At 34.1% G+C, this 10,293-nt stretch overlaps 3 protein-coding genes across 3 annotated transcripts; all 3 read right to left on the bottom strand.

The window, feature by feature from the left end:
* Window positions 1-2,669: 2,669 nt before the first annotated feature.
* On the bottom strand, window positions 2,670-4,063 carry LOC116338945 (cytochrome c oxidase subunit 6C-like). The gene is made up of 3 exons (XM_031764528.1): window positions 3,978-4,063; window positions 2,899-3,083; window positions 2,670-2,824 (listed from the first exon to the last, which is right to left on the bottom strand). The coding sequence occupies exons 2-3, from the start codon at window positions 3,081-3,083 to the stop codon at window positions 2,752-2,754; spliced, it is 258 nt and encodes an 85-aa protein (XP_031620388.1). The 5' UTR covers window positions 3,978-4,063; the 3' UTR covers window positions 2,670-2,751.
* A 240-nt stretch (window positions 4,064-4,303) lies between these two features.
* On the bottom strand, window positions 4,304-7,227 carry LOC116338944. Its single transcript, XM_031764526.1, has one exon. The coding sequence runs from the start codon at window positions 6,784-6,786 to the stop codon at window positions 4,363-4,365; it is 2,424 nt and encodes an 807-aa protein (XP_031620386.1). The 5' UTR covers window positions 6,787-7,227; the 3' UTR covers window positions 4,304-4,362.
* A 1,334-nt stretch (window positions 7,228-8,561) lies between these two features.
* Window positions 8,562-10,036, bottom strand: LOC116338943 (cytochrome P450 4c3-like). The gene is made up of 4 exons (XM_031764525.1): window positions 9,823-10,036; window positions 9,680-9,749; window positions 9,489-9,615; window positions 8,562-9,425 (listed from the first exon to the last, which is right to left on the bottom strand). The coding sequence occupies exons 1-4, from the start codon at window positions 10,001-10,003 to the stop codon at window positions 8,652-8,654; spliced, it is 1,152 nt and encodes a 383-aa protein (XP_031620385.1). The 5' UTR covers window positions 10,004-10,036; the 3' UTR covers window positions 8,562-8,651.
* Window positions 10,037-10,293: the final 257 nt, after the last annotated feature.

The raw sequence follows: 10,293 nt of genomic DNA, 5'->3' as shown, positions 1-10,293 counted from the left end.
ACAAATCAAACACCGATGGAAGAGCCGTTAAAATATCTTCGCTTCACATTTTGTATTTAACGAAATTTTTTGTTTTTAATCCTTAATTGAATATTGCTCTCTTTATGATCTTTGCACTCACCGTAAATGCAAATACTTTCATATATCCAACGAGTTCACTGCCATACACGAATTCAGCGCCAATTTTAGCGAAATCGAAAAAAACACCAACATTTGATCTTGGAAATTTCGGAAAATATATGCGATAATTTTAAATTTATAATACAAAAATTGCAATCTTTTGTGGAACAACAATTTGTTTTTTCGGTGAATTTCGAAATTCTGTCAATTTATTTGAGCTGACCTGCGATCGATGTTTAAAAAAAGTGAATTCAATGCCAAATAGAATGAGTATTCCAAGCAGTGATTGTAATCGTTCCGGTGATTTGTACGTACCAAAACCAATACAAAGCGCAAATGTAATGAGTATGGTGATAACAATGGAGAATTTCAAAAATCTAATAAAAAATATTCGAGAATGTTGTTCAGTACGGTGTCAACCAGTTATCATACTTATTCTTTTGAAATGTAGCAGAAAGTTGTCTTTTATATGGTTGAACTGATACCGTTTTATATTTGCCAAATAATGGTTTAATGACTTTGAAATAGAGCAGGAATGTGTACACAAAAATCCCTAGCAATGCCAACATTCCATATCCGTCACACCACATGTTCTCACAACCCGATTCAGATACATCTACAATCGATTTTCATGCCAGTTATTTTTTTTTTTTTTTTTTCAAAAAATAAAGTTCATCCTATTCTTACTCTTATTAAAGAAATGATATGTGGCCCATGCAAAATAAGCACCGACTATACCATTTATTATAATAATTTTAACGAATTTTATTTTTGTCGAATGTGAATGTGATTGAGGTTTTTCGCCATGTTCAGCATCTATTTCCATAAAATTACGTTCACTTCTTGTTACTTTGGCATTTGGTTCCAATATGTGCGTCTACATTTTACTTTTCCGCACACACCTAGTGTGAAAGGGGAAAGTATTGCAATAGGTCAAAATTTACGAAACTTCAAAAACATGTTTTCTGGACGTTTCTGAGGTCAGAGAACCCGAATCAGGCCGTTTTGAGCATGGTTGTTGTGGGTCGCTTCCACGTCGTACGTCGTACGTCGTACGTTGTCCGCCGTACGCAAAATTTGTCCATCGATTTTCTCACCACCCAGAAAAGTTATTCGAAATCTGACTTCACGGGATGATTGGGGGTCCCCAGGAATAGAAATCATCAGATTTTGAGCGACTTTGGTTGATGAAAAAAAAACCTATGAAAAAGAGTCCAATTTTCGTCCAAAAGTCATACTTAATGTAGACTTAAGCACTCAAAAATATGTATTGGGGGGTTTTTTGGCACGAGAAAACCGAATCCGACGTTAGTTTTGAGATACAATCAATTTTTAATACAGTTTCCTTGAAAAAATCACAAAAAATTTGGATTTTTGTATGGGAGCCATGCCTGTATGCTACCTTAATGACGTGAAACTTTGCACAGACTATTTTTTACACAAAAGTATAACATTTTGAAAATTTGAAGAGATTTCAATTAAAATTAGGGGTACCTCCCATACAAAATTTTCAATTGGCTCAAAAACGAATATTTTGTATGGGAGGTACTCTTAATTTTGGTTGAAATTTCTCCAAACCCTCCGAATGTTATTTGTGAAAAAAATAACCTGTGCAAAGTTTCACGCCATTAAGGTAGCATACAGACATGGCTCCCATACAAAAATCCAAATTTGTTGTGACTTTAGTTATGAAAAGTGTTTCAAAAATAATTTTTATGGCAAAATTAACGTCTGACATATTTTTTATAGTGTTTTGTTAGAAAATAGAATACTTTCAAATGTCGTACAAATGGGTTCATCATGAAAGTGTGAAAAATCTTTTCTCGGGTACTTCTGCTATTAAATTAAAGAATATTTCGTTGCCAAAGTTGAAACATATTTTTTGGTCTCGAACTTTACGCCACTTGAAAGACTTGAAGAATCGAGCAAATATTATTTTGAACTTTCTTAATAAAATACGCAACTACCACCGTGCGGAAAAGTTCGTCTTACTCCCGTAAGACTCTTTATTTTTTGTTGAAATTATGTTCTCGATATTAGTGTCTAAATATATTCTCCATAGTGTTTTTCTCAAATAGTTTGAAAATAATACCTGTTGTCGTGAATGAACGACGATGTCCCTTTCATATGCCGTAGTTTTTGACCCTGTCTCTCTATTCATCTTGCAAACAATTTTTGGTTTAACTTTATGATAAAATTAGCGACAAGATACTGATACGACTTTACACACGCATCTTTTTAATCAGAATGAGCGCGTCGAAAGTTTATAAGGTGCGAATTGTATGATTTTTGCCTTTTATTTCATTCTGTCATATTGAACGCATGACAACCATAAACATAAATGAGATATTTACAATCAGTTTAATTACATTGATAATAATATCAAAAGATTTTTTACTAATGAAGCGTCAAAACACAGTATTTCACACTTTAAAATTGAATAGCCATAAAAAAAATCTTTAAACGTTATATACTCGTAGCATCACAAAAACTTCCAAAGAACTCCATTTGTCAAAGAGAATCTATTCGAATAAAAATACACTTCGAAATAAGTTTAAAAGAAATTGACTTTATTTAGATCATTCACAGCTTCGATTTAAACTACGAGTTATATCTGTGCATTTTCAAAATTTAATTAGCTGGACACGATTGGAACCAGCCGAGTTTACGGATGCGCTCAAATTCTGCTTCAATGTCGTAGTTCCTAAAAGAAGAATGGAAAATTGAATAGAAAAGGTTCAGATAACGATATTTGAAGAACTCTGAAGTAATTCTCACTTGTAATATTCAGCATAGGCACGTTTGCGTGGTTCGTTGATGGTGTATTTGGCAATGATGACCGTAGCAAGAGCGTATGCAATGCCAATGCTTAAATGTTTTTTCATGAATAAGACATGACGACCTTTCAATTGTGGCCGCGATCCGCTGCCAGATGATTCCAAAACTGCACCGCTTTTTGCCATCTGAAAATGTTTAGAATAAAATTTATTCGGCTTAATATCAAATGAAAACATCACATTTTCCTTTTCAAATTGAAATTTGCGTTTGGTAAGTGAAAATTGGATTGTCAAACATTTTCGTTCTGTATCACGCAAAAACATGAAAAAGCCCGACAAATAGCATTTATTCATGCATCGCTGATGCATTAGAGTGAAACACGACATGTATTGCATCGAACACTTTCGATTTTTTGTGTATAATTCAACGTAAAGAATGGCTATTTTCGCGCGGGATAAAAATAGAACCACAATTACAAATGTAGAGAAAAACAGTGCCCAACGTTAGGTTCGAATGACTTAGAGCGTTAAATGCACTTGGCAAAGGAGTTAGCATCGAATGAATAAATGAAAAAAGATATATGTTGATTACGGAACTGGTGTTCATAAAAAAAGAGATATTCATACATTCATCGTACTCCTTAACTATTTTCAACATAGTGCACTCAAAATCGTCTAATTTCATTGAATATTGGTTTTCCGAACTGCTTTCTGTTTGTTTCTCTTCTTTGCAATTTAATTCTAATCCAAAATCGTAAGAAAGTGGCTCGTATCCAACTCGAAGTTTTCTGATTTGATTATTCAAATGACAAAACTAAATTTTGGTCACTTTTATCTGGTTTTTCCATTCCAATTGTAAAATTCTTCACGATTAAAGTTTTTTCTCAAATGTTCAAATCGATCTATTCAGAATTATGTAACTTGCTCACCAGTGAAAACTTGAAAAGCACTATTTTCCTTTCAAATTGGATGAAAATGACTTTCATAAAAAAATGACTTTCAATGAAGAATTACTTTCTACCACTTTTACAGGTGACAAACAAAAATTATCGAAAATTAAAATGGAAAACGTATACTTACGATTTAAATGAGTTTGTAATAAATAGTTCACTGGTAATGCGATCACCGACGTGCAAATGTGATGTGAGTATGTGCATTGACAGTAGAATTTTCAACGACATCAGTTTTATGAACAGATGCATCGTGAAACGCCGTGAATTGACATGACATTTTGAAAATGTGCAGCGCTAGATTTAAAATCGTTGAAGTAGTCGAAGTCAAACTAGATCCTGTTAGAAAATTTGGTTGTACAAAACTACAGAAAAGAAGAACTCGCGAACATTTGAAAAAAAAAAAATTGTTTATTGCTTTTTTTAAATTAAAATGAAATACAAAATATGTGTGAAAAGCATCTGGGCAAAAAATTAGAGTCATGAGTAGCAGGATAAGGAAATTAAATTTGCGGCTACTTTATTATGACAAAACCGTCGTCACTTTCTTCGGCGTTGCTATCCATTTGTACGAGCAAAAAGTCCTCTGGCTCGCTTTCTTCTTCATTTTCTTCGTTTTCCATTTCGACCAATTCATTTTGGCTACAATCGAGTTCGCTTTCGGAATTAATTTCTCGATCAACTTCGGGCACGCTCTCTTCATTGCTTTCGGAATTAGGTATTGGAAGATTTGTGAGAAGTGACTCAAATGGCTGTATAAATATATTTGCAGTTTCAGCCTCTTTTATTAATTCTTCAAGTTTTTCACCGTCACTTTCAGTTTCTGATAAATCTGAATTAAGTAAGTAAGTTTCGATGGAAATATTGTCAGTGATGGAATATTCTTCACAATCACACTCGGAGGACTCGTCGTCACTTTCTGTATCTTCGTCATTGCTATCAGATGTTTCTGTATCACTTCTCAAGTCATCCTCGTCGCTATCGAATGTTTCCCATCCGCTTTCATCATCCATCCAATCACTTTCGGATCCATCTGTATCAATTTCAGTTAATTCCGTTTTGCTTTCGATATCTGTCTCGTCACTTTCGAAGCCCTCTACGTCGATTTCCATGTCTTCATCGTCGCTCTTCTCTATTTCGATTTCCTCCTCCGCATCATCGGTCTCCTCTTCACTTCTTATATCATCGCTGTCGCTTATCAAACCCTCCTCGTCACTATCGAAGCCTTCTACGTCAATTTCCATGTCTTCGTCGTCGCTTTTCTCCATTTCGATTTCTTCCTCCGTATCATTAGTACCGTCAGTCTCCTCTTCACTTCTCATGTCATCACTGTCGCTTATTAAAGCCTCCTCATCACTTTCGAAGCCACTTATCTCGATTTCCATCTCTTCTTCGTCGCCATCTGAATTTTCCAGTTCGCTTTCCTCGTCGCTTTCATCACTTTCGGTTGAATCCCAGTCGCTTTCCATATACGTCACATCGCTTTCGAGGATTGCATTGTCGCTTTCGCTTCCTTCCGTTTCACTCTCTGTGTCGCTCTGGCTGTCCTCGGTGTTGCTCTCAAATGCAAACCTCTCATATGATTCTGTTCCGATGGAGTCAATGTGGTCACTTTCCTCTACGTCTTCCTCTTCGCTATCGGTTGTTTCCCAATCACTTTCGGACCCATCAGTTTCTTCATCAAATTGTTCGATGTACCCCTCGTCGTTTTCAGCATCTTCTTCCGCTTGATTTTGATTTCTTTCTCGCTCATTCAAATACTCAAATTTGATATTCAATGCAAGTGTTCGCAGTGATGAACTTATTTCGATGACTTTTCTTGAACAATAAGTTACAAAAGATCCATATAATTTTGAAATTTTTGCCTTAAAATCGATATTCGCGATGAATTCGTCAATGATTAAATCTGCAGCTTCTATTAAGGCCATAAATGCGACAAAAATACCGAATAGGAAGCCAATGGATAACGATACCAATACGATGAATGTTATTAAAATTGGTAGAAAAATGGATAGTGAAATCAGTATAAAGAATAACGATCCCAATACGGTGATTGTAATGAAAACGGGTAGTGAAACTGGAAGTAAAATCAGTATAAAGATGCCGAAGAAAAACCCTATAATGAAAACGAATTCATCGAAAAATGAATTCAATGAAATTTTGAGAGTTTTAGATCTCTTATTGCATTCAGCCAATTTTGAAATCGGGTCCAGTAATTTTCCTGTGATTGCCTTGTTAAATTCCATCAAAAACGTACAGCTTAATTGATTGCTGTCAATTCCTTTGATTACACCGTTGAAGTTTCGTAAATGGGCGCTTCCACTGAGCTTTTGCAATCGATTGCTAGCAATTGAAATCCATCGCATTTGGTGTTGATCTGTTGGTAAAATGTTGAAATCGAACGTGACCAATGAGTTATTTGATAAGTCAAGTGATTGCAAGTTCGATAAAGATGAGAATGTGCCCGATTCTATTTGCGAGAGGTGATTCGAAGCCAAAGACACATACTGAAGTTTAACGAGACGACGGAATGTATTTGGTTCCAATGTGGTGATTCGATTGAATGACAAATCCAAACGCGTCAAGTTTGAATGACTCTCTATATATACTTCAGTGAAATGCTCCAAGAGGTTGTGTGATAGATCCAAAAATTTCAAATTAAAATCGCCGGCCAGTGCAAAATCGTCGATCACTTGAATGTTATTGAATGAAAAATTGATGGCGATGAGTTTTTTCGTTTGCAAAAATATAAACGATGGAATTTCCTTGATTTTATTGCGTGATAAGTTTAATATTTTCAATTTGGTCAAATTCTCAAATGCGTTGACGTACAAGCCACTGATTTTCTTGTTACTTAAATCGAGATGTAGCACATTCGTGTCCGATACACTTGGCTTTATCGCCAACATCGTAAAAATTATCATACATTTGATATTCATTTTTACAATTCTCGCTCACAAATTAATGGTTTTTTTGGACGAAGCGAAAAACGCTTTTGACGATGTTTTCAAATTAAGGCGAATTTGGTGATTATTTGGTATAGAACTGGTAGAACTTCGTTGTGTTTTTTCGTTGATTTTTTTACTGTCTTCACTTGTTTTGTTGTTTTTTGAGTTTTTTTTTTAGTCTCGTAGGACTTTTTTCGACGTTTTTACTGATTTTCTTAATTTTGCTGTTTTTCTGTCTTTTTATTCTATTTTCTTTTCATAAAATTTCTTGAGTTTTTGAACCTGTTGTCACAAATTCTTTTTTCTGTCGTATTTTAAGACTTTTCAATAAAACGACAAAATTATGCAGAATATTTTAATAAATGTTGCTGAAAATGTCTATTATTATTTATATTTTCGCACACAGAGAACTTTGGTAAGATGACGACCGAACAGTTTAAAGGACTCTTTGAAACTGAAGACAAAATATTTGACACGAATTGAGTTGAGATGATGTACCAGCTCTAATGTCATTAGAAGCAAAAAGTGAAAGTGAAAAAAGAGATAGATGGATTTTGCTGGATATATATTTTTCTCTTTTTTTGTTCTTAATTACACTTTACCATTTTCTGCAACATTTGATGTACGAATTCAGAATACGCAAAAAAGGAACAAACCAAAACAATAGGATTCAATACCATTCCTTGAAATTTGTACTTTATGACCCCCGGCAAAATATCTTTTTTTGAAATATATGTAAAAAAAAAGTGTGTTTTATGACCTGGGTTTTCCCCGGATTAAAAAAAACAATACAAGATGCAGAGCATTAATTACATTGTTACTGATGTACCTGCAGAAGATGTTGCATTTCATTTTTTGCATATACCTTTTATGTGAAAACCAAATTGAAATTCAGTTCATATGTAAATGTATGAGAGATGTTTATTATTGTGTTATGTTTAGGTTGCAAATGAGAGAGTATGGTTTCAATTGAAATGAAATATTTCTAAGAAATATTCTCTGCACCAAAGTAACCATGGTATTATATTATGACCTTGGTCTCGTTCAAGTCCAGAAAATCCATTGCCAATGCGAGTCAAAATTAATGGAAGACACATCGATATTTTTTGGGATATTCCACGAAATTATTGTTGTTTTTTATCAGAATATTCATCAGAAGAGAATAGCGTCAGTAGCATCATCATTGCAAATGATTTTAGATGAAAATATGAAATTTGTAATGATCATTGTCATAAAGTGATCATTATTTCAGTGGGAAACTGAACTGAGTTCTAAATGGGAATGAAATTATGAAAGCAAAATGAAAAGTTCAGGGATAAAATTGGAAAAGATTTGTTTATTTATTTAATTCGCCAATAAATTCAGAAGTATAATGCGATCGAAAAAACTGGTTCGATCATCAAACCATCCAATTTTTCCAATTTTCCACTTTAATAGTTCTTTTATTTATTTGAATTGCTGTTCTTCTATGAATAACGTTGTATACAATATATCTGTGTATTTTAATGTTCTCAATGGAATTAAGTCGATGTGTTTGAGTTCGAATCAATCGGAATCAATGTTAGAAAAACAATAATAAAACACATTCAAAATTAAAAAAAAAACATTTTTCGTATTGATTTTATTCAAAAAAAAAAAAATAAAGAATCAAAGCATAGTGCTTTGCAATCGAATAATTGACAATCAATAACCTTGTATGTGACATCAGCATAATACCAATTAATTTAGTGCAATGAACATCAGTTATTGACTTTTGGTTACTGCCAATCGTTTTATGTGCGTTTAAATGCTATGCAATTGTCATTTAAAACTAAACTAAAATATATGTAAATCTCACGAAAAATTAAATGTTATTATCAAATTCGTTCTTCAGCTTCAAGAACAATTCCGTTGATGGGTTTGTTGGTGACTTCTAGTTGAAATTTCAGATCCTCTTTGCCCAAATGTGTGGAGAAGCGATATTTTCGAAGTAATTTGGCCAAAATTGTTTTAATGGAAATAAATGCAAATCTTCGACCCAAGCAGTCTCTGGGTCCATTAGAAAATGCCATGAATGCAAATGGATTTCGTTTCGAACTGACTTCTTTGCTGAAATGATCAGGATTAAAATCGTCAGCATCCTCGCCCCATACATCTTTGCGACGATGGCCAGTGAACACTGAAATCACAACTTCGGTGTTTTTTGGTATGACGAAATTTGGCAATTTTGTATCTTCAGTACAGTGACGCAGTAGCAGTGGTGCTACGGGATACACTCGTAATGTTTCCTTGATGACCTGCTCCAAATATGTTAATGCATTCAAATGCTCCATTGTCAGGTCACAATCCACCGGCAAATCACCGAATACTGTATTAAGTTCATCGATGACCCGTTGTTCAATCTTTGGATGCATCGCCAATAGCAGTAGTGTCATCGCTATTGTGTATGAAGACGTATCTTGACCGGCAAATATAATCAAATGCACTTGATCACGAATCTCTTGATCGGTTATGATACCTTGATTTCGCAATTTAATGAGACGTTCAATGAATATTTGAGGTTTTTCGTAGGGCTTGTCTTCATTTGCTTCATCTAAATCGTTGTTATTGTGGTTGTTTTCTTCGAACTCTTTCATCTTTTTTAGAATTAACTGCACATTTTGAGGAAGAGAAGGAAATTTTACAATTTTTTCTACATTTAAGAGTGTGCCTACCTCTTCTTGCATCGCCTCCGATCGAGCCAATGCATCACATTCCATTTGGTACAATTGTGTTTGTTTGTAAATAATGTCTGGATGCAAAAATACGTTAACCATTCTTCGAGAAACGACCGACAACCAACTATTAAAAACAACAATATTTACAGAAAGTTTCATCTCTATTCTTCAAATATTGTATAACTTACTCAGTAAGTGCTTTCATGTAGTGCATATTTTTGCCTTTTTGTATGTTCATTGATGTGCCCAAAACCGTTTCTACATTCAAAAGCAAATATTTGATCGTGAAATTAGTTGATAAAACATTTCGAAATGAAATTGTCAAATTTACCTAGAGTTAAGTCCAACGTGCACGCAGCAGAGTATTTTAACATATCAAAATCACCTTTGCCCACATGCTCGCTCACATTCCGCACGAAAATGTCGGCTTTTTGATTGAAAATCGGCAAATATGACCAACAAATTTGATTGCTGAACGACATCGACAGTTGTTTACGTTGAGGTTTCCACATATGCGCTGTGACAAAAAGATAGAAAGAAATGGGAACAGATTTCGCATTTTTCTGTACCAAAACCGACCCTCTCTTGCGTCCTATATTGACAATGTATATGATCATGACTCCGTTGAAGGAGCGTCATCTCTGAGTGCTCGTGCAAAACAATGAAGCTTGCAAACTTCGCAAATTTCTCATATATTTTTTTCTTCGAATTTTATTTCAAAATTCTATAAATTAAATAAGTTTTGCAATAGCAGCAACGAAAATAATTAATAGAATTTATTATAAATAAAAAAATTGAAGTA

This window comes from Contarinia nasturtii, unplaced genomic scaffold, assembly GCF_009176525.2.
Source record: "Contarinia nasturtii isolate CC-2019 unplaced genomic scaffold, AAFC_CNas_1.1 Cnas_scaffold_453, whole genome shotgun sequence".
Taxonomy (NCBI): Eukaryota; Metazoa; Arthropoda; class Insecta; order Diptera; family Cecidomyiidae; genus Contarinia; species Contarinia nasturtii.
Note: the sequence above shows the minus strand (reverse complement) of the source record. Positions and strands in the feature narration are given on the sequence as shown.

Coding starts and splice junctions, on each gene's coding strand:
- LOC116338945 (XM_031764528.1), bottom strand. CDS start 3,083: ATGGCAAAAAGCGGTGCAGTTTTGGAATCATCTGGCAGCGGATCGCGG. Junction 2,825..2,898: donor GCCTATGCTGAATATTACAA/GTGAGAATTACT, acceptor TTCTTCTTTTAG/GAACTACGACATTGAAGCAG.
- LOC116338944 (XM_031764526.1), bottom strand. CDS start 6,786: ATGAATATCAAATGTATGATAATTTTTACGATGTTGGCGATAAAGCCA.
- LOC116338943 (XM_031764525.1), bottom strand. CDS start 10,003: ATGTGGAAACCTCAACGTAAACAACTGTCGATGTCGTTCAGCAATCAA. Junction 9,750..9,822: donor CACGTTGGACTTAACTCTAG/GTAAATTTGACA, acceptor TTTTGAATGTAG/AAACGGTTTTGGGCACATCA. Junction 9,426..9,488: donor CGGAGGCGATGCAAGAAGAG/GTAGGCACACTC, acceptor CAAAATGTGCAG/TTAATTCTAAAAAAGATGAA.